The sequence below is a fragment of the Heterocephalus glaber genome, unplaced genomic scaffold (assembly GCF_053883595.1).
Source record: "Heterocephalus glaber isolate CG9 unplaced genomic scaffold, H.glaber_assembly_v1.0 deba00001472, whole genome shotgun sequence".
Taxonomy (NCBI): Eukaryota; Metazoa; Chordata; class Mammalia; order Rodentia; family Bathyergidae; genus Heterocephalus; species Heterocephalus glaber.
The window spans coordinates 90,944,452-90,968,283 of record NW_028258315.1 but is presented as its reverse complement, the minus strand read 5'-3'; the positions used below and the strand labels follow the sequence as shown (position 1 = coordinate 90,968,283).

The following is a 23,832-nucleotide window of genomic DNA, read 5'->3' as shown; positions in this document are numbered from 1 at the left end:
CACTGTCTGGGATTGGCAGCCAGCTTTTCTCTCTGATGCCGGCTCTTGTGCAACACAAGAGAAAAAGACATTATTCACCTGTTTTCAAGGACATTGCTAAGGAGCAGGGGATGAAAGTACCCTGAAGTGCACATTGTGAAATGTTGATACTTGAAAGTGATCTTAAGTCACCACCTGCATAAATTACTTTCCTAACCCTTTGGGATGAAAATTCCTGTGGCTTCCATATTTCAGAAGAGTTTGAGGTTTTCCTTCTTCCCTTTGCTTTGTTTTTGTGAAGCTGTGAACTTGTTTTGGCGAAGAGACTTTTAACTTTAGCCTTGCTGCAGGCGTTTACAATAATTTTTTTAAACTATGTTAATGGGAAATCTGTCATAAATTTGATCTGTTTCCCCAGTCCTGGCTAGGAAGAGCCCGCCTCTGAAGCTGTGGAAAAGAAGAGACCTGGCTTCTTGTTCTCCTCAGCGGATTCATTGCCAGTTGCTGTACTGTTATTAAAACAAAGGGCTGGTCTATAAATGCCCCAGAATGACAGGGCTGTGCCCAATCGGGACTGCAATCAGACCACCCTGCATGTCATGGACTTAGTGTCTCAGTGATCCAGCAGCCTGCCAGTGAGGGCAGAATTTCTGCTTTGGCTGCTAATTAACCTTTAGGAACCTCTTCTTTGTTGCTGGGCCAATCATTCCCACAATCTGATTGGCCAGAGTTGATGCTATTTGCAGTAGGCAATTTTATATTTATATTCTAAAAAGTGAGCAACAATTCTGAAGAATAAATATTTATTTGAAAGAGCAAAAGTAGCTGTTAAATGAGCAGATTGCCTGAAAATAGCTTTATCTGAAAAACCTTCTGAGAGTAGGAAAAAAAACTTAGCGTGGCTGCCAGTTACAATATTATTCACATTTCAAAGGAGAAAATGGCAATATTAATACCTTCCCTTTGGTAGCTGCTTTTAGCCTTTGCACAGTTCCTTCGCATCTGTGATTTACATCATTCCCCAAATATCTCTGAGGGTGCAGGCATGTGTGGGTGTGTGCGTGCATGCGAGTGACAGCACTAGATGGAGTACAGCACATTAAGTTGGACGTTGAGGTCATTTATTGATTTCTTCATCAGCTATTTCTGAGTACTTCATATGTGTCAGGAACTGTTGTAGGCACTAAGCTAGACAAAGCAGGCAAAACAAATGAAACTCCCTGCCCTTACAAAAGTACATTCTAGTGGGGCCAGAGGACCTCGATTCAAATGTTAGTTCTGCCCCCACTGTGTGACTTTGAGTAGAGTACTTGTTCCCTGGAGCCTGTTTCCATGTGCGGAAGGGGGCCTCAGTAATTCCCAGTGCGTAACATTGTTGTGAGGATTGCAGAGGTGACACATGTGAAGTCCTCAGTGCTCAGTGTTCATACATGGTGGCTGCTCAGAAATGGTAACCACTGAGGTCATTGTTCTCATCTCAGTTGGGGGCAGCACCACTGATCCTCACTGTGTCCCTGTCCTGGTGAGTCCTTGCCTGGGGGGGAGTACCCTGCTCCTGGCTGCTTCATTGGCATGAAAATAGATGAGATTAGCGCCTGTCTTACATCTCACATCATGTTAGACAGAGGGATCAGGCTCAGATCTCATAGTGGGTCCTTGCCTTTGCTTTGCCTTCTTTCTATTTAGACTGCAGCCTTACAGAATTAGCCCTTGTTCAAAAATAACTACTATCATCCTGTTTTGCTTCCCTGGGTGGCAGACTCTAACATTTCTTTCTCTTTTTCTTTCAGATTGTTTAGTGTAATTTTGGAACAATTAACCAAAGAAACAGAAGGCGGGAACCACTCTAGTGGCAAATCAGGAGGCTTTGATGTCAAAGCCCTCCGTGCCTTTCGAGTGTTACGACCACTTCGACTAGTATCAGGAGTGCCCAGTAAGCACTTTTTGTTTCCTAGAGGCAGGAGTGAGCTGATCTTTTTCTCCTGGGTGGGTCTTGGGATAAGGAAACAGAGTTCTCTGAGGTGAGTTGCTGTGCAGCTGTCAGTGGCCCAGCAGCCGACCGTGCAGGCCTTCACAGTGGGCAGAGTGCTTTGGCTTACACTGTCACTTCGGATCTCCAGGACAGCACCGAAAGGGGGCAGGTGGTGATTATTGTCACTCTGAGATAGTAGAAGAACTTTCTCTTGCAGAGAGGTGGGTGGTGATGGCAGCAGACCTTGGGTTCGGGCTTCCTGATTCCAGTCTAGTTTTCTTCTCTGACACCAGTCTGTTGTGGTTTTCCTGCTTCCAGGCCTGCCACTCTGAAAGTGGTAGATGATGCACAGGAGAGTGTTGGAGGGTTCAGTTCGTGGCCTGTTTTCAGAGCGGGGAGTAACAGGCACCTAGACTTCTGGGAATGTTGAGAAGTTCCTCTACTATTAGGCATGCTTCCTGTCCAGCCCTAGGGGAAGGGATAAGTGCTTCAGCTTCCTCACTCGTGTATACATGGCACAGCAGTACCTGCCTTGTAGGTGATTGTGAGAATCTAATGGAAGAATGAAGGTAGACCCTTAGCACAGTATGTGGAACACAGAGGAGTCTCTCAGTTGTTTCGCATTAGGCCTATGGTACCAGTCAGTGCCAGCCCTACTTTGTTTCTGTCTCAGACCTCCAGCTAGATTGAGTGACACCCGAGTTGGAACAGATGCTGTGTCTGTCTCCTACTTGGTTCTTATGCTTCCATAAGAAGGCTCTGTTCCTACATAGGACGCCCTGTGTTGGGGACGTCAGAGGGCAGAAGTCCTAACATCTTTCCTAGGTGGTTGCCTACTCAGAGCTGAAACAAGGATCTAGGACTAATGCAGGATGTGCCTGTTGTCTATAAGTCATAAAGCCATCAGAAGATCACAATTTTTTTTTGGCCTTTCCAGAAGTTCTTCATGAAATTTCATTAAACTTGTGGGCACTCCAAAGACACCAACGATCCTCCCGGAAACACACACACTCACACAACCTACTTACAAATTTAACATTTTAAAATATAGGAAGTGGCGTTTCATGTGTACTTGTTTTTGCAGATGGTTCATTTATTTTCATTGAAAAAGATCAGCAGAAGTCAAAACCACAGAACTGTCTGGAAAGCAATTGAGAAAAATAGAAATACCTTGGAAATGACTGACTTTGTTGAGTGAAAGATGATTAAATGAGAAGTTCAGTGAGCAAAGATCTTCTTTCGGATTTAGTTATTATAGCTTAATCTAATTTCAAAGGAATACAACAGCCTTTTCCCCCAAAGAGCAAACGATAGGCGTGCCTGCTCGTGGTATGTGCTGTGTGCATACCTATAGGGCTGCGGCCCCTGCTTGCATGAGAGTGTCCTACTAGTGAAAACTTCAGAACTGGCGTAGAACCGTGTCGGCTGCTCAGGTGATGACTGCAGCAGTGCTCCTAGATTCTCTGGAGAATCAGTTTGAACTGTGTTTCTTCCTTTCTCCGAGAAGTTGGTAGAAATCCACATCTCATTCCCCCACAGGTCAGCAGGGAGAAATGGAGGTCTGAGTCTTGTGTGACGACTTTTAAGCCCAGATTTTAACTGTTTGGGTGGGAAACTCAGTCCTTTCATAAAACCCATTTGCATTTTGGGGGAAGTAATCGGCGCTTTAGGCCATGCTCTTTCTAGTGCCGGTTGGCAGTTGTGGCCAGGTGGTTTCTTCTGCATTGCGAGAAGTCACGGAAAGTTGCCAGGACTATTTAACTATTTATACTTATCTAAGAATTGTCTACTCCCTTCTAAAGGTATTTTGGACTGTTTTATAAGGCATAATTTGTGCGTGTGTGTAGGGAGGAGTTATCATTCAGTGAAAGGCAACTCTATTTCCAAATGAGGTAATTCATACATTAGTGGAGTTCTTGACCACCCATATTCAGTTAGCTGGTAAATGTTTATCAGAGTCCAAGAAAGAGCATCACAAAGGTAAAGAATCCTAAAGATCCCCTGGTCTGTCTGCACCTTCTCTGAGATGAGCAAACTGAGGCCTCTTGAAAGGCAGTGACTTTGCAAGTTTTGGTGGGCAGCTGCACAGAACCAGCCCAAGCCCCCTGATTCCCACCGTGTGCTCTTTGCCTTCCTTTCCATCCTCCTCGATGACAGTTCTGTGATATCTGCTGTACATGTTATGTCCAGAGGGGCCAACTGTGATGTAAGTATGCATGTTCACAGCAAGATACAACTTTATTATCTCATCAGTTTGACCAATCTGAACTACAGCAGTTACGTTAAACATAAAAATGTTCATTAGGCATATGGATCACTGCACTAGAATTTAAGAGCTAATTGCTGGATGATTTTGGATAGCCCATCTTCATCTCCAAAAAAACCACCAAAAAACAAATAAACCTGTCCAAATAGATTCAAGTCACTGTTTACCCTTTCCCTCTCCATTCACTCCTTTTATGAAGCAAAATAATATTGAAAGTTATCCTATTGGTACATTTTTTTCTCCAAAAGAAACCATTTAAACATTTAAAGGCAGCCCTGCTGGCATTTTAGTTGTAATGGAGCATAGAAAGACCGAGTCTTGCCGAGCCTGAAGTGGTCCTAATCCTCCCTGACCTGTGCCCTGCCTCTTCCATGCTAAGCAGCACAGGGGTAGGAGTGCAGTTAGGGTCTCTCCTCCTGCACCCTGGCTTTGACTAGTTAGTTCTCTTGCCTCCCTAGCCCACACTGTAGTTGTAGGGTACTTACTCTTTAACATTCTGTCAGGCATTCAAATTCCACAGCTTTGAAGTTGCTCTAACCTCTCAACTCTCCCTGTCCACTGGCCTCATTCTGAAAGAACCTCCCTTTGAAGCACTCATTTTTGTTCAAAGCACTGGGATTTGGCCCTGTTACCCTCACTCAGATAATTTGAGTGCTCATCTTCTTAATAATCCCATCAGTTGTTGAGTTCTGGCTTCGTCCTGGTCCTCACTCTCACCAGCCTGGGGAGCCTCAGCACTCTTGAACTGCTACTTTGCTTGCCTTACCTATGGCCATCCTGTTCATTTTTCTACAGTAGCTGCCTTTTGCTGATAGCCTATAAAGTCTGGTTCTATAACCCAAATTCAAAACCCAGCATGATGTGGCTGCAATCTGCTTCCTTTTCCTGATATTCTTTTTCACTATATGACACCCATCACAGGTTATCCCAAACTCACATTCTGCTCTCTTGCTCCTGTGCTCTTGATGCTGGGGACTCTTCATCCCTACCTGTGGAAGCCCATCTATCCCCTCAGCCTTTTGGCCCTGCCTACCAGTAGGGAAGCTGATGTAGCATCATCTTTCCTCACCCAGTTTTCATCCCTCTTTAGTGTAACCAGTTTTACTTATATACCATCTGTGTGCTACCTGAAGGTAGAGATATTTGCGTTAAATTCTTGGTTTCCTTCTAGAATATAACTTCTTTGAGACAAGCACTTTATGTAATGCATCTTCATATTGCCCAGAGCCCTAATCCTTGTGTTGTGCAACTGTACATGGTCAAGGGGTTTGGTTAATGAGAAAAAATACTTAAATGAGTCAATGGATGACTTTGACTTTAGCCTCTGTCTGGGTTTAGTTTCTCTTTTTGGTAAGCCAGTTTGATTAGATGATATTTAAGGTTTCTTTTTAGCTCATCTCACATCAGGTTTAATATCAACTCCTTTGAAATATCTCTTTGAGTCTTACTACTGTATGTCATAAATAGAGCTAGCACATTCGGAGTCATATATTTCTCATTTGAAGTGTCTTCCTGACTCACAGACTTATTTTTCTCTTCCCTAGGTTTACAAGTTGTCCTGAACTCCATTATAAAAGCCATGGTTCCCCTCCTTCACATAGCCCTTTTGGTATTATTTGTAATCATAATCTATGCTATTATAGGATTGGAACTTTTTATTGGAAAAATGCACAAAACATGTTTTTTTGCTGACTCAGGTGAGTAATGAACATGGTAACTAACTTTAAAATTGTTTAGCTTTTCAAGAACAATTTTTCTAGAAAGTTTAGGAAAAATCTTTAAAAAAAAAAAACAAAAAAAAAAACTAGGAAGAAAAAAATGCCAAATGCCTGTATACCAGCAAGTTTACTGAAATAGTTCTTAGTGTGAGTGGTATGCAGAATAAATTAGAATGTAACCTCTCCTTGTCCATCCTGATTTCCTATGTAACACGTCCTAGTGAACAAGATGGGGGCCCTTCATGAGGCAGACCAATGACACTGTGTTATATGAGCTTGGGGAAGGCACTGTTAGAATGAGTGCAGAGCAGAGAGCAATGGGGTATGACTGGAGGAAATGGCAGATTCCACTCAGGAGGAAGTGTTCGAGGTGGGCCTTGAATGGCAGCTTGGATTCTCAGATGGCATAGGTGGGAGGTGAGGTGTTTTCTGCTTGGACCAAGGGCCGTGGGCTTCAGCTAGCTTAGGTGACCTGTTGTTCCTCTCCCGAGTGGCCCAGCCTCTTCTTCTGTTCGCAGATATCGTAGCTGAAGAGGACCCAGCTCCATGTGCGTTCTCAGGGAATGGACGCCAGTGTACTGCCAATGGCACAGAATGTAGGAGTGGCTGGGTTGGCCCAAACGGAGGCATCACCAACTTTGATAACTTTGCCTTTGCCATGCTCACTGTGTTTCAGTGTATCACCATGGAGGGCTGGACGGATGTGCTGTACTGGGTAAGCAGCTTGAGAAAAGAGTTTTTGGCATGTTCTTCCCTTGGATAAAGATTATTCCATACTGAAAGCCATTGAAGAGTTGGCCAAAAAGAAACCCTGACAGCTAGTTCTTCGGGAAAAGAAATGGGCTCTGTCTTCACTTGATGACCCCCTGCCTCCCTCAGAGTGTATGTTTCAGGCTTAGAAGGTTGCTGCATATTGTTGGCTCCTAGTCTTTTAGTCCTCCCTTCCCCACTGCTGCCTGGGGAATTGTTACTGGCTGTGCCCTGTAGTCCTCCTTGGAGGAACTCCAGGAAGACCAGGGCTGTCCTGATTTTACTCTGAGAGCCAGAGGGTCATTTCCAAGTTGAAGAAGCCCCTGGACTTCCACAGGCTGAAACTGACCTTTTATACAAAAAGACACGTTATTCCACTAGGTCCTAAAGGGAGATGGGGGACATAATTTGGGTCCCTGTCATGCTTTCTATAGCTCAGTACAACCTTAGCCAACATGAGCTTTTCCACTATTATAATATTTTCCTTTTATATCGTTTTACATTACTATACATCAGCCCAGCACAAGCCCTTAGCCTTCTTCCTTTCTCCTTGGAGCTCCAGAACTCTGGCAGAGGAGGTAGAAAAGGCATATCAAACGGCCACGGCTATTCAACCAATCCAACAATTGGACACTTCTGATTACTAAAGTCTGAGTCCTTTTGTTCCTGTCGGGGTCAGAAGAGTTGCTATAAGTAACGCACAGTAGTTGTATAGCAGCCATTTATTTCCCTGGGGAAAATTTTGAAAGCTCACAGAAGTGTAGAGATTATTTTCTGTGGTACAAAAGTCGATGGAAAAAAATAGCTGATATGTAGGTTTTGAACCTAAATCGAAGTCCAAATGGGGTTAACTAGGATTCCAATAATAAGTTGTTAAAAAGAAATCAGTAGTAACGTGCTTCTTGAATTTACAGGTTTTAGTTGAAGGCCATAGATTAAAAAGCTTCTGATAGTTTCTAAATTCTAAATTTCACAGGACTTTGTATTAATCTGTTAGCTTCAGATAATATAATGATTGAACATAGACTCCATTTCCCTTCTCGGGTGAACACTATGCTCACAAGACTAGAAGTTGCCATACCGTTGGTCCTCCATATCAAAGGGGTCCTCATCTGTGAGTTCCACATGTCTTCACATAGCCTACGGCATTCAGAGTAGAAAAATCACATCTGTACGGAACACGTACAGACTTATTTTTTTTTATCATTCCCTAAACAATACAGTGTACTATTTATACAGCATTCACATTGTATTGGGAATTAAAAGAATAAGAGATGATTTAAAGTATGCGAGAGGATAGTGGAGCTCATATGCAAATACTGTGTCATTTATATAAGGAACTTGAGTGTCTGTGGATTTTGCTATTCAAGGAGAGGGGTTCTAGGAACCAACTCCCTGCAGATACTAGGGTATGACTGCATGCTCAGTGTCAGGCAAAGAAGGTATGTTTTTATCTTTAGTGCCCAAAGTGTTAGCCTAGTTTGATAAGGTTAAAGCATCACCAATATGTTTTATCTTGTTGCTCCTTCTCGCCTTCCTTTTTATGCTTGTTGAAGGACTGTTTGCATGTATGTGTCTGTTTGAGTGTGCATATTAGTTAATTACATTCAGAACCCAATGCCTTCTCATGGAGAGCAGGGATATTATATTGGATGGGCTGAGACAGCCAGGGACAGGGCCCTCAGATTAGGTGAAGTTTTACATAGCATGCATTTTTACTCTTACCTCCTGTATCACAACTCCTGTCAGAGTGAGGCCTCAACCCCAGGCTTCCCTTGAAGTTTCTGATAAATAAAAAGAAAAAAACCAAACACCCAGATAGCCCAAACCCATCCTTCCCCCCGCAAATCATACAGAAAATAATAGTTTGATTTTTTAAAAAGTAAAACCTGCGACTCTTCTCGGCTTTGTTTTCTCTCTGTTGTCATGGTAAATTGTCAACTGCTGATCCAACATGCCTTGACTAATAGGCAATTTTATACTTTATGTTATATTTCTGCACATTGATTCTCTCACAGCAGTTGTCCTGTTGTCAAGCAGTGGAAACTCTGGAAGTGTGTGATTAAAAGAGAGAGAAAACTCCATGCACTCAAAACCAAAGTTTCACCTGGCTTTCTTGAGAACTTTTAAGTATCACCTAGGATGATATAATTATAATCTTCATTGTTAGTATGACAGTCACCTCGTTAATAATTTGACAATATAATTACATTCTCTATGAATTACATAGGATCTTTATTCCAATAAAGCAGCTCCAATAATTCATAAACACTACTCCAGTCTGTATCTCTGTATAGAGGAGCTGGGGTCTTAAAGATGCAAGCAGTGGGTTGCAGAGAGAGCACTGGATGTCTCCCGGGCCCTCCAGCGAGTGATGTGATCCTCCCTCTGAGCAGGGATCTGCAAACCTTTTAGTAAGAAGCCAAATAGTAACTGAACTTGGCTTCACAGGTCATGTGGTCCCTGACACAGGTGTTCCACTCAGCCATACACATACATACATGAACGAGTGTTGCTCTGTTCCAACCAGAATTCATTTAGGGTCCCTTACATTTGAATTTCATATGTCAGGAAGTCTTTTTCCCCCAACCGTTTAAGAGTGTAAAAGCTGTCTTTAGCTTGAAAGCTATATAAAAGCAGGTGGAAAGCCAGATTTGGCCAGTGGATCACAGTTTGGTCTAAAGTGGAACCCAGGGCTCACTCTTTGGCATTCTTCCACTTGTCAGCTGTTTGCAAATTCTTCTAGAACACTAGAGGGCAGCTAAGCAATGTCCTCTGGAGTCTTCTCTAAGATCTCACTCTCTGAAATGTACCAGAATTACTTTTAATTACTGGTTGATTACATTTATTAACTCATTATATAAATAGGAAGGAGCCAAGAAATCAAGCCTTTCTAATATTTATGGCCCACAGTCAGCTGGATGCCACACAGCTGTGTCCCAGAACGGAACATCCCTGTCCAGCACGGAGCACGGCACAAAGCAGGAGCTCAACAAATACAAGGAACTGTTGCCATCCTTCAAGTGTATCAAGCCCATTGTTTCATTAGTGTAGATGGGCCATGTCTGAATATCAATTTTTATCCACAACTACAGCATAAAGGAAAATCTTGGGAGATAAAGGAAATCCTATTTACTGCTTGATCGATTGGTACTGGGATTGGACTTAGGGCTTTTCACTGAGCTACATCCCTATTCCTTTTTTTTTTTTTTAATTTAAATTTTGAACCAGAGTCTCAGTGAGTTGCCCAGGCTGGGCTCTAATTAGCCTCCCAGCGTGCTAAGGCAATCCAGTTTTAAATATTGATTGCCAGCACATTTCTTAGTCCTTTAGGTGTTTACATATGGTGGACAAATTCTTTCTGGGGGATTGTTTTGAATCTAGCCAAGTTTATATTCAGTCAGTGTTCTCAAGCTCATTTATGCCCTAATTCTCAAGAGTGCCCGGCAAATGGCTGGCAGGACCTTGAGAAGGAAAGTGGGTCCCCTATGCACAAAGGCGTATGTAAAGCAGAACTATTTTGATGTGTGGGGAATGGGATCTTTACCTTCTCATGGAAAAGAATTATTGTAGAGCTGTTTTATAGAGGGAAGTCCATAAACCTAAGTAAAGTCCTTTGGCTCACACGTATTTGTTGCCCATAGACAGTAGGGTGAAGTGAAGGAACAGAGTGTTAAAGCTGGATAAGGCTAGCTGTGTGCCCCTGGGCAGGTCACAGAACATCTCTTGGCTTTCATTTCCTTGTCTACAAGATGCAGAATTAGCAAACACAATGTATATTTTTCCTTTGTGTGTGTTTTTCCTTCACATGGTTCAAAAGAAATGTTTTTAAATGTAGAAGATTAAAAGTGTTAGTTAGGAAAAAGCTATTTATCCAAGTTATTTGTGGCCCCTTGCCTGAGCACCAAGCTCTTTCCTCAGTGGTGCACACACCTGAGGAGGTGCCGGGTGTCCCTACCGGGAAGTATGCAAAGTCAGGGACAGTCTCCATTCAAGGCACCTGGGAAGTTCCTCTCTAGGTCATCAGCCAAGGGTTTGCCTTTCTCAGGTGCCATGCTCTGGGGAGCTGCAAGCAGGGTACCAAGTCTTCCAGTGGTTTTCTTTTTCAAAAGAAAAAGCCAAAAAGCCATAAGGGCTTTAAAATTGAGATGTAAATATGCATTTCAGCCTTGAAAGTGAGAGTGAAGTGAAACTAAATAGAAAATAATTTCTTGGGTAGTAGGTGACACCCATGACAACTTTGATATAAAATATTTAAAAAATTAACCTAAATTGAAGATCTTCAGCGGATTTCTCCATTGTTGATAAAGACCGTTTAGACAAATCCCAAGCAGGTTTTCTATCTTCATGTGTGTATTTTTGGGAACAGCTTGGCAGTTCTGATTTTTCCCTATGTATAAGGTAAGCCTGAGAGATCCTTGGATCTGAAAGGGGGCTTGTGTGAGGAGGCTTAGTCGGGACAAAGACAGGCCCTTAGAGCTTAAGTTTTGTCTCTTAGCTGCCTTCTGGCAGAGAAATTTAGAGTCCCTCCATGGCTTTTATTTAGCTCCAGCTTTCCCTCAGCTGTCATTCCAGGTGATACTTCTTACTTGAACAAATGAAAATCTGCTGAGTACCTACTCCCAAGAAGTTAAATTTCTTTAAAGAAAAATTTCCCTCCCAAGTGCAGAAGACAGCTGTTACTACCGTAGAGTCATGTTCTGGAAAACCAGGCTGAATTCTGAAAAGGATTGGTGAAGCAGATGGCCCAGTTCCCTGACTGCCAGAGTTGTGGAAGAGTGAGGTTTCATAATGGGAGCCCCGCTTGTACATCCTCCCCTCTTCTTGATGACACTTTCTCCCCTGCTACATGCACCTTCCCTCCAACGTGGAGGCAAACAGGCCCCGAGAGGTCTGTGTTGCAGGTGTTGACCTGAATCTGAGCTCTGCCGGCTACACCAGGCAGCCTGTTTGTTCTCTACACATGGGTTTTAAAATAAGTTTAGTGGTATAGTTGCTTTGGAAGAATTACCTTCTGCCTTCCTGCTGAAATCAGTTTATCCAACTTAATTAGATCAACAATTGCAACCACGGCCCTGGCTCATTCATTACTCTAATTGCCGATGTAAGATGTGCAGACTGATATGAGTTCTATTAGGCACATCAATTTTCATGTGGCCAAACAGGTGTTTCATAAGGGATTTAATGCCCTCTCTGTAGACTTCAACAACAGATGTTAGGTAATTTTTTTTAATGTTCTCTTTTCCTATTTGGCTTCTGAATGAGGCAAATATTGTGAAATGCATGAAGCCTGTTCTGTAAAGCTAAAAACTGGAGCCAGATAATGTGCAGGAAGGCACACACTTAAAACCCGAAGGGCTTGCACCTGTAAGGGAAGAGTGAAGGATGTGCTCAGATTATTTATTGGCTGAGAATTCTGGATATCCTAGCAGGGTCAGGCATGGGGTCATCTGTTCTGTGTGCTCTTTGATCCTTAACACACCTCCTTCCTCAGAGAGGTGTTTGCCCAATGTAATGCTGACCTATGCTACTGGAAAGTTCCATCCAGCTGTGACTCTTAAAGCACCTGTTTGTCCCGCCATAAAGGCTGCTAACTACAAAATCTCCCCGAGGAGGGGCTGACACGGAGGCCATGTCTGAATGTGCAGCCTGAGCCTGTCCAGAAGTAGGACCACAGGGTTCTTCTGGCTGAGCCCTCTCTGACCTCTACTCTCAGTCAGCTCACAGCTTGAGCTCGTGTCTCAGAGGAGGGCTTGGCCAGGTCAAAGCCAGGGTCCTTTTGTAGGCATGGGAACAAGAAATCTCTTTCCCCAAAACACCCCTAAATATGTATGTGTCAGCTAGTTGATCTAGGAAATGTTTTCTTCTTTGTGTTCATTTAGTTGCGCATTACTCACTGATTGCAGAGAATCCAGACTTAAAATGGGTTAGGTTTTCTTGGACAGATTGGTTTCCAGTAGAAGGTTATTATTTTAGGAGATTAAAAAGAGAGTATATAGAGTCAAATGTTACAAGTTTGTCTTTATAATTAAGACTTTTCCACCATGACAAATTTTTAAAGCAGAGTTAGTACTACAACTTAGGCAGAGCAGAAAATAGATTCCAGCTAAGCACTAGTTTTATCCTCTACCAAAACCTTTTCTGAAAATTACCTATCAAGGCAGTTCCCTGTGAGAAGAGCAAAATTCCAGCTGATCTCCCTACCTGGGGCCATGATCTGCCATTAATTGATCTGAAAGCCTCAATAGCTCCAAGTGTGTATGTGTGTGTGAGTGTGAGTGTATGTGAGTGTGCACCCAGGCACATATGTGTGCTGGGAATATGCAGTGAATACACATTGGCTGCTGTTGTCTGATTTCAGTCTGTGTAAATGTTAATGACATCTGTAGAATGCTTTCTCTAATGTGACCCTCTCTCCTTATTAGATTCTCCTATTAGCCCACTCCTATGAGACCATCTTATTTCTTGCAGATGAATGATGCTATGGGATTTGAATTGCCCTGGGTGTATTTTGTCAGTCTCGTCATCTTTGGGTCATTTTTCGTACTAAATCTTGTACTTGGTGTATTGAGCGGGTAAGCATACTCTTTCATCTTGAAAGCAGAGTCCTGAGGACAGTTGCCAAGACCACACAGGCTTTGCTAAAGGGGGCTGTGGAGTGAGTGCCAAGTGCTTTATGTCTGCTTTGAGATGCTTTCTTTTCTGCTGAGGTTTCCCAAACCAGTTTCCTGGAACCTCACCAGCCTTCGTGAAAGAAAGCTATAGAATGATTATTGACCCGAAATTAATCAGCATTGTTGCTTGGGATTTAAATAGTTTTCACTGCTTGCCCTTTTGTCTGTCCTAAAATGAGATACATTTATAATTGTTTCCGTGGTCTGAATCCAAATTTAATGCATGTTCATTGGTACAAAACGATAGCCAAATGACCCGATCTGGGCCAAATTTTAGCAGGCTCTATTTGTAGATTTGAACAACAGCATCTGCCCTTGTTTGAAGAGAAAACAAATGGAAGGACCTAAGCCCAGTTCCTGTCCTAGGAGCACTAAGCCTTCAGCCAAGGCGCTGAGTGGTCTGGCAGCTGCAGCTGGGGCTCTGCTCTTTGGTAAATGGATAACTGATAACTGATCTCCTTACATTTTACAGGTAAATGATGCGATAGGATGGGAATGGCCATGGGTGTATTTTGTTAGTCTGATCATCCTTGGCTCATTTTTCGTCCTTAACCTGGTTCTTGGTGTCCTTAGTGGGTAAGCAGTTGGATCCATGTTGCATATTCTCCTGCTGCCACGTGTGGGGCAGCTCTGCGTGTCTCCCAGCTGCTCTCTGATGGCTTTCTGCATGCCTTTGGACTCTGATGTCCCCTTGGTGTGTTGCTTTTGGATTGAACTGTGATTCTGTCTGCCTGTATTTGTCTGTGAGATTTCTGTGTTTCCGATGTTTGCCCAACACTGTTAATGAAAATGTTTCCCAGAAGCACTAGTATGGAATGCGTAGAGGTGGATCACAAGTAAGTAAAAGGCTCGCCAGTCTTGGTCTCCCCCAGGAAGGGGCCTTTATCTCCGGGGGTGGGGTGGGGGTGGTCTCTTTCCATTAGTACATAACCTGGCCCCTTTGTCATGCTCAGGACATTATAAATACTTCCCAGTGTTTCAGATTTTGTTGCGAAGGAAAAATAAACCTAGATTACCACATACATACTGAAAAGTTTCAGAGCCTTACTTCCTCAGATTAGGATCTTTTATTAGCTTGGTTTTCTACTGCTATCATTGTGAGAATTGTCCCTCTATTTCAGACCTTACTAAATCATACCTTGTAGAACCTTTAGTGCAGAATGCTGATCAGCTTTTGAACATGCATGCTTATGGCCTTATCCTAGTCCTTGCCTTCACTCACCCTTGTGGAAATGCATTTTGCTTACCACCTAGTTCCCAGACTGACTGCCCAGGCAGAGGGTCCAGCAGATACCTTGGGCGCCTTGTGTCGCAGGTGGTTGGAGATGCCATCTGGAGCCCCTTTGGGCAGCTCTGCGTCTCACCATGCCCGAGGCACCCGAGAAAGGGGAGCACCCACCCCAGAGAAAGGAGTCAGCGGGGGGCTGTCTGGGCTGAGAGGCAGTTTCAGCACACAGCTGTGGTGGTGTAGTGGTGCTGGGGAGCGCCTGGGGGCATCCACGACGCTCGCCTGGCCTTTGTCTCTGCGCCAAGCACAGGCTCCCTTGGGAAATAATGTCAGCAGACTTGATTCCAGTTTATCTACTGCTCACTGGCTCTCTCTGCTCTTCCTGAGGCTATATCTCTGGGAAGTGATGTCTTCATATATGTCGAGTTAGTGAAGAGACCTCAGTAGCATTTCCTTTTATTTTTGAAGCACTGCCTTTTACAGAGCAGAAAGTAGAACTGAGGTACCTGTCTTGGCTTCCTTTCTTCACCTTCCATCAAACCTGCCCTCCCGTTTCCAGGGATATGCATTGTGAATCCCCGTGATTGAGTCTGGTCAGTTCCACACAAAGGCTGCACACTGTCGGGTGGGCCCACTATTTAGGAACGGCTCAGGAACCAGCACTCCTTCCCACCTCCATCCAACATGAGGAGTCGGGGCTGGGACTGGGCTGGTGTTGGCAGCAGGGCGGGAGGCGGCAACAGCGTTCCCCCTCCCCTGCCCAAGCTTCCTTCTGCAGGTCATGTTCTCTCACTGCAAACCTTAAAAGACCTTCCTCCTAATGAGCCTCTGTGGCCTGAGGTTAGAGTTGGGACAGTGAGAGTGGCATTTATCCCCGGAGAAGCTTTGCCATAGGAGCTGCCCATACAAGGTTAACAGCAGTTCTGTTGTGAATTCCTTGGCGCCCCATGTCTCCTAAACCCAACTAAACTGACAGAGGCCATGGAAACCACTAATTTTAACATGGCTGGTGACATGCCTTATCTTTTAGCTTCCCTGGGCAAGAACCATTGCCCCAGCATAATGAGGGGGAGGTCAGAGCCAAATCATGAGATGCTTTTAAAAACACACACACACACACCAGAAAAGACGAGAGTGGCTCCCCACTATAATAATGGGAGTTCAACATGCAGTCCCTTAGGCACCCACAGCTAGGTGGTTTAAAAAAAAGCACACATCCTCATGGAGCACCCAGTTTTCTGAAATGTATCTTGAGGAAAAAATAAAGTTTTCAAAAACATTATTATTTTTACAGCAAAAAACCTATTAAGTAGAATGCAAATGATACATAAATTTAAAATGGGGAACACAAGACTTCCCAGCAGTTTTAACTGTCGGTCCACACTGTGCCCAGACTTCCGGGGGCTACACACTGCTCTACTCCCTGCAAAGAAAGGTAGGAACTTCGATAGGAAATGCTGACAGGCGCCTTGGGTGAAGTCAGAACCGTGTCAGTGAAGCAGAGGCTCTCAGCCTTGTTGGCTGATTTGGCCAGCATTTCCTGAGTTTCTGTTGAGGCAGGGCTCTGGGCCAGAGGCCAGAGGCGCCAAGATGGCTGAGACACGGGCAGAGGCCTGGTTCTCCAGCCTTTGTTGGCTAGCAGTGAGACGGGTGTAAGCAGCACAGTGCGGCAAGTACAGACCTGGGGCCTCTGTGAGATGCACCTCCAAAGAGGAGCAGGTTCTAGCAGGGGAAACTGGATAAGGTGCTGGCATGTTTCTGCTTCTGACAATTCCCTGTAGTTTTCTACCCAACCACGCACCTTTGGCTTTTTTGTTTGTATTTTTTGTCAGTCAGGCAAATTAAAAATTTTTATTTTCATCTTCAGATCCTTCCTTCACAGTTTTTTAAGGGAACAGTAGAGGTGTTACAAAACCAGGACTTAAATGTCAAAAGGAAGATAATTTGTGCTGTTTAGCCCCTAAGGGACTATCAGACCAACACGAATGTAATTCCAAAAGAACTGAATTAAAAGACTCTCATCTCAGACACTCCAGTTATGACCATGCACGCTGTTGTCTTCTAATGAAGAAATGTTAGATGATGCTGTGTGTCTCAGTCTGTTAACCATTTTTAAAGCATTTGTTTATGCTCTTTGGTACCTTCCTTTTCCATGTGGCCATGCCATCCTATTGTATTCTTGTACTGACTTTAATCTACACAGCTGGTTCGGTATTATATATTTTTAAGGCATTGTAAAACTGATGCTCAGGAAAAATCTTTGGTTTTCTAACAGAACTTTTTTTCCTCAAGGTGAGTATCAAGTTTGTGAACTGTGTGCCCTGGGTAGCCAAGTATGAGCATAGAAAAGCTCCCTGTCTTTTTCTCCCCCGTCTTAATGATAGTGCTCTGTGGGAGGAGCTGAGGGTGTCTGTAACTAGTGTTGCCCGTAAAGATGAAGTTGTCTTTGAGACAATCCAGTTATGACCAAGAGAGTGGAAAGGGTATCTCCTTTAAGTCTTCAGTCCAGACAAATTATGTGTGTCTCATCTTCTCATGCTGGATTTTTTAGAACTTTGATGATTTTTTACTTTTAAAACTGTTCATTTAGAGTCTGTCTCTTTTGAGGTTTTCCTTAGTACTCAGGCACAAGAGAGCACATTGGCATTTCAGCCCCTTATCCCTGGACAGTCAGTGCTGGATTCCCAGGGGTGGAACAGGGTTTATGGGCAGTGGGAAGACTGGTGACGTGCTTGCTTCTCCACTTCAGGACCCACTTGCCACTGACCACTCCTGGGGTGGTGATGGCTGAGCTTCCAAAAGGGAGGATCCCTGGGCTCCTTAGATATTACTCAGGTGCCCCACGTGGGTGAAGAGCTGGGCCCTGTCCTGCCAGGGTTCCCGTTCATTCAGGGACTCATTTAGCTCCCCTGAGCCTCAGTCTCCTCATCCCTGAACCAGGAATAAACCTGTCTTGCCCTCTTCCTCACAGAGTGGTTTTAAATCAGCTAAGGGGTGTAGAATTGCTTTAAGAAAATACAAACACATAAAGAATGTTACTCATTTATTATGCCCTTATCTTAAATCATACATCTTTCTCTGTTCCCCTCCTTGGGTGAAGTGGAAACAATTGAAGAGGGTCTTTGGAAATTCTGAGATGTCGCACTTTCTGGATTCTCCAGGAAATGGCCAAGAGGAATATGCTTTATACACATATTGATATTGTAGCCTGCCACTCAAGAGGTGGCCATGGGAGGTGTAGATGTTCTGTATCTACTATAAAGTATTATGCAGATCTAAATCATTGCTATAAAGTTATATTTCACAAGGGGTATTTTTAAACATAAATGTAAGGAAATGGCATCTCTGTAACATAGTGGTTAAGCATAACTGGCTTTAGAAGTCCGATAACCAGGACTATGTCTTTGCTCTATGTTTTAGCAGTTGTGAGTTTGGAAATACCTCCATCTTTGAGCCTTCCTTTCCTCATCTGTAAAATTGAGCTGTAACAGTACCAACCTTAGGGCTTGATGAGCTGAAGAATGTAGAGTGCTTGGTCATTGTTGTTATGATGGCCCCAGTAAGAGTATATATGCAAATGAAGAATCTAAGCACTTCAGCCCTTTCAAACTTATTAATAGTAATTGGTCAAGATACATGTGCATTAGTGAGAAATACAAGTTCTTTGTTTCCCACTGTCTCATGCATGTTAGGCAAGTGTTGTACCACTGAGCTATATCCCTAGCCCCCATGCTTTATTACATAAGTGTGCGTAAATGACATGAGGTGATAATTACTAAAGGATATTACTACATAAGCCGTCTCTTGGGCCTGCTTTAAGAAATAGATTAAAATAATTTATAATTCATCTATGAATTCAAAACTTTTGTCAATGTCTTATGAAAACATTTTATGTGCTTTCTGAAACAGGCCTCTTATGTTGTTTGATGATAAATGTTCTTAATAAACTAGCTTTTATGACATAAAACTGAATGTAAACCCAGGTCATGTCTATAAATTCAGGCTCATTCAGCTTTAAGTTAATTTGTCTTTTTTGTGTGTTCTAGGTCACAGGCATCATTAAAAATTACAATCCAGTTCTATATTACTGGAGATTTGCTTAACTTTAGTGTTTTCAGGGAAAATGGATGAAGTGAAGCATTATAGAAAAGCAAGGGCAATTTTCAGACCAGTTCTTCTTTCTGAGTTTCATTTCTTTTTTTAAAAATAAAACAACTTTATTAAACCAAAAATCTGTATACTACACAATTTACAAACTTGAAATGTCAGATTCAGTAGACCCCAGCACATTGACAGAGTTGTACAGACAGCCACAGTCAAACTTAGGATATTTTTGCCATCCCAGATCAAACACTGTCCCTAATAGTCATCATGCCCCCAGTCCCTGCCCACTAAGGCTAAGCTGAGTATCACTTCTCCAATCCATTTTGGATACATCAAATACCAAGGGCCTAGACAAAGACTCAGGCATGGCTACATTATGAAACCTTGGGCTTCCTAAAACAAAAGCTTGTGGTATAGACCGAAGAAGGAGGGTAGTAGGAGCACTTGTGGGACTGTGGACGGAATTATGTTGTATTCTGAATTATATCAGAATTTTATAGACTGGAATCGGGTTTGGGGCATCATAATTTGTACCCTGGTCCATTTATGTTCACGCCATTATGGGCCATGCAATCTCCGATTCTTCTTGAATATTAGTGTGGTAGTTTTATCACTTGTGAATATTTTCTAAATGGAGGCATACCTTCCAGGAATAGGCATTCTTACACATTTTTTTCTGACTGGGATTAGTGCTGGTAGAAAATGAATAACAATTTCCTCCCATGTGCGCACTAACGACATGTTTGTATCTCAGAAAAGCAGTCGAATTCCTTAACAAAATTGAAAGGACATTGTTGAGGGCACAGAATAACCAAGCCCTCAGTGTGAGTTTTCACTAGCATATTAACGAGTAGAGATGTACTGAGGTAATGAGAACTCCGTAGCTAGGCCAACAGAGAACGTCTGCTAAATATTTTATAAGGCACATAGAAGTCTAGTCTAAAAACAAAGAAACAGTGGAGTACTCTTTGTAAGACAGCTTTTATACTTTTAAAAATTTGTTTTTCCTATGTGTAATTAGTAGGGATCGGGATGTGGAATGCCAAAGGCACCTTTAATGAGCATTTATAGCGAAATACTTCCCTACAGCTAGCTAGATTTGCCTTTGATTTCACTATGCTGTCTGTTCAAAAGGTTTCTCCACATAGCTCTGTATCACTTTTCTTGAACTTTGAAGTGATGTTGCAAAGGGGCCTAATGCCGAGATTAGGGTGTTGGAAAAAGCCAAAATTATTAAGTGACCTCATGTGGATTTGCTGTGGTAGAACAAGAAATTAAGCTCCAGTTTGACTTTAAATGGAAGAATGCTAAATTTCCTTTTTTTTTTTTTTTTAGGAAAGAACCAAAGTAAACACGAATATATACTTTTGAACACTGAGCTTTCTTGTTGCAGGAAGCTGTCAGGGATAGCTGACAGAAGGATCCTGGTGCCACTGGTACCATGGCATCTGAAGCACACAGGCTGGTAGCCACACCTGATGTTAGCAAGTGAGTGGTAACCTCTTTGCCGCTGACTCGCAGCTACTGTTTCCATAGAAATGGCTGTCGGGATCAGTGGAAACGAGGTAAGTGAAAGTTTTCGCTGATCCTTGTTTCCATCAAGCTGACGTCTGTTTCCCTGGCAACAGCAGTGGGCAGCAGCCAGGCACTAGCAGTAGACTGAGTGGCACACTCTCACTTGTCAGCTGTGGCTATCATCTGTTCTGACCATGCTCTTTTTGATAGCACATAACAAAGACCTCAGGGGACCCAGGAGGCACCTCTGGCCACATGTGCCCTCTTGGGTATCCATCCTGCCCATAGCAAGCTATGTGCTAAGTAGACTGTCAGCAGATTTCCCTCCACCTGCACACACTGATGTGTGGCTGTGCAGTTTAAGAAGAGGGAAAAGGTTGTTGAGGGCAACAGTGTTGCAGAGCTGACTGTTGAGTCTGTTGATCTCAAGTCCTATGGGAAGAGAATTTATTACTCTGCTTTCAAGCACAGACCCAGCTCTTTGGAAAGCTGTTGGGACCTTAATAGTTGAAATTAAAGCCATAATTTTCCTGTGTTCCCTATTCAGTCTCTGACATTAACAGTTGCCATTACTTCTACAGTGAAAAGGATGTTTATGAGTTTAATAATTTGACTTTTTGTAGGAAACATGTTGAAAACTGCCTCTAAGATGCTACTGTCAACTTTATGCCAGTTTTTTTCTTCTGTGTAATACTCTTTTATAGGCTAGTAAATGTTTTCAGAGATCAAATAGTGGTATTTCAGGGCAGCTCGGTATACAATGACCAGTATGTCTATCATATATGGAATTAGTCCTTCCCGGGATTTCCATTTTAATTTTTCAGCAAAGGTGTGCATCCCGGTGTAAGTACCGTCCAGCCTGTATGAGACAGCGTTCACAGGTCCCACCACGGGAGGGGGCACCGTTAGCATCGCCTGCCTTTTGAGATGACTGCACCCGGAGAGAGATGTGAAATGAGTTCTTGATTGTAAACCCTTAAAAATAGCCCACCTTCTTTCCTTTCCTTTCCTTTCCTTTCCTTTCTTCTCCTCTCCACTCCTCTCCCCTTCCTTCCTTCCTTTCCTTCCTTTCCTTCCTTTCCTTCCTTCCCTTCCCTTTCCCTTTCCCTTTCCCTCCCTCCCTCCCTCCCTTCCTCCCATCCTTCCTTCCTTCCTTCTTTCCTTCCTTCCTTCTTCCTTTCTTTCTGTGCCGGGGATCAAACTTGGGACCTTGTGCTTGAAAGGCAGGCGACAGAACCAGTGAGCTAAATCCATGGCTCATTTCTTTATTTAAAAAAAGATATTTTTATCTGAAAAAAACCCATATGATTCAGAGACGTATCTTTGAGAATCTTAGGAAGATATGAATCCACAGTGTTATGAAAATTTAGATTTGCTGTAGAAAAACACTGGAAAGTTGTGCATTCTGTCTTTGCAGGGCTTTCTGAATGACTTCATCCTCAGCTCTCTGGAGTGAGATAACTGTACTTGGCCTAGAGGCAGTGTTTGGGATGACCCTTAAATACTTCTGAACCCCACCTGGTTGGAAGGCAGAATAAGAGGCAGAAAATTTTGCTACTTTCTTCTATGTATTAAATTTCTTTAAAAGAATGATTTATCCATTCACTTAGCTAATACTTTTTGATGCCTGCCATGCAAAGGCCTACAATAGGAAGAAGCAGAGGACTTGGGAGGAACTAAAAAAACTAGGGCGGTAGGGTGCCAGGAGGAAGGAGAACGAGAAACAAGGAAAGAAATTTGCCAACAGAGCCCAGATCACGTAGGTCCTTGTAGACCATGCCACAGAGTTTGGTCCTTAGCTCGAAGGGTAGGGAATCCACTGATGAATTTTAAGCAGGAAGTAATATGATTGAAATTTGCATTTTATAAAAATTATAGCTACGTCTTCAACTTACCTTAAAATAGTGAAAAGATAAATTGGTGGCTGGATAGAGGGATGCATGGATAGGTGATTTTAAAAATATAGCAGATATTGATTGTGGAATCTAGGTGGTAAGCATATGGGTGGTTATTGTATGATTTTTCTACTTTTGTGAATATTTTAACATTTTCTTTATAAAATGTTGGTAATATTTCGATATAAAAATTACTGTGGCTGTAGTAGTATGAATAGACTGAATAGATAAAAGAAAGAATATGGACAGACAGAGTAAGGCTCTTATAATGTACTTTCGGCCACAACATACTAATAGTACCAAACTGGACCTTTCACCACAAACAGCTATCAAACAGGACAAAAAGTGTGTGGAAACTGTCTTTAGAACATGGAAATAGGCAGCACACGATTGAGATCCATAAGAGAAGGAAAACACATGAGATAAGCACCAGTCTCCTGGCTGTTTGCCTGGAGACTCTTTTAGAACTGTGGCAGAGAGAGACAGAGCTCACCAGAGGATGTCGGTCTACTTGCTGAAGAGGCAAAGAACATAGTTCAGGGTGCTAAGACAGCTGGAATTTTTAGGACAGAGTAACAGAGAGACATGCTGAGAGAAAGGCTCCAAAAATGTGAATAGAGGTCCTCTTAAATCATATGCTAAACTGTTTATGTGCCAGGTAATACTCACTGAGGCTTGGCAGAAAAAAGCTACTAGAAATCTTATAAGACTGAGTTCTGACCAGATTGACCTTGATGAATACATGGGGCAATCACTTGAGACTTCAGAAAAGCCAGACCTTGGCAAGAGGTTACTTTCATAAGGCTGCTCTAGATCTGTCCCAGAAGTCTTAAAAACGAGTTTCAAAAGGATCAGGCCAAATGATGAATAAATGAAACACTTGGCCAAACAAAAATGTAATGCCCATTAAAGGAAGATAAAAAAATCCAGATGATTCCCAAATGTTTCCTCTTATGATCAAAAATTACAAGATGTAAAAATATCCATAATCAATGGAAGAAAATAGAAACACATCAAGAGATGACAGAAATGTAGTAATTAGCAGCCAAAGACTTTGAGAACACTGTACTATGAACTCTCTGACGAACTGAAGCAAAAAGATGCATATAGTAAAGGAACAGATAGTAAATCTCAGTAGAGAAATACAAACACTGCAGTATCTGAAAAAAAAAAAATAGATTGGACGCTGCAGGAAAAAGATCAGTGAACATATAGTGGTGTAAAAAGCAATCTGTTCAATGTGAAATTGGAAAAGGGAAGAAAAAATTTTCTAAAGAAAAATAGCTGAAAATGTTGCAAATTTACATATTCAAGAAGTGTAATAAATGTCAAGCAGTACAAGCTTAAAGAGGACCACTCTTAAGCACATCAAATTCAAATTGCTGAAACTAAAAGATAGAGAATATTTTAAAAGAATTGAGGCTGGAAAAGCCTTTTTACCTACTAGAATAGGATAATATCTGTTGAGTGATTTTCACAAATAATGCAAGCCACAAGAAAATGGAATATTTTTAAAGAGCTGAAAAATAATTAAAAATAAACATCCCATTAAAAACAAATATCCTCCCAAAATTGAGATGAAGTAAAGAAACTTTCCGATGAAAGCCAAGAAAATTGGCTACCAATAAATCTATACTATGAGAAATGTTAACAGACATTCTTTGGGCTACAATAAAATGATTTCAGATACAAACAAGAATTTGCACTTTAAAAATGAGCACCAAGCTGTGG

The 23,832-nt window shown here is 42.5% G+C and overlaps 1 protein-coding gene across 12 annotated transcripts in view; it reads left to right on the top strand.

Moving 5' to 3' along the window:
- Window positions 1-23,832, top strand: part of Cacna1d (calcium voltage-gated channel subunit alpha1 D) — a 342,473-nt gene that overhangs the window by 195,656 nt on the left and 122,985 nt on the right. For 8 of the 12 annotated variants that reach the window (XM_087181506.1, XM_087181511.1, XM_021244012.2 and 5 more), the window contains 4 exons: window positions 1,770-1,912; window positions 5,762-5,914; window positions 6,454-6,650; window positions 13,832-13,935. In XM_087181506.1, the coding sequence (XP_087037632.1) occupies window positions 1,770-1,912; window positions 5,762-5,914; window positions 6,454-6,650; window positions 13,832-13,935 (597 nt within the window). Of the gene's footprint in view, window positions 1-1,769; window positions 1,913-5,761; window positions 5,915-6,453; window positions 6,651-13,156; window positions 13,261-13,831; window positions 13,936-23,832 lie in introns of all 12 variants that reach the window. The other 4 variants (XM_087181505.1, XM_087181512.1, XM_021244013.2 and 1 more) reach the window with 1 other exon arrangement.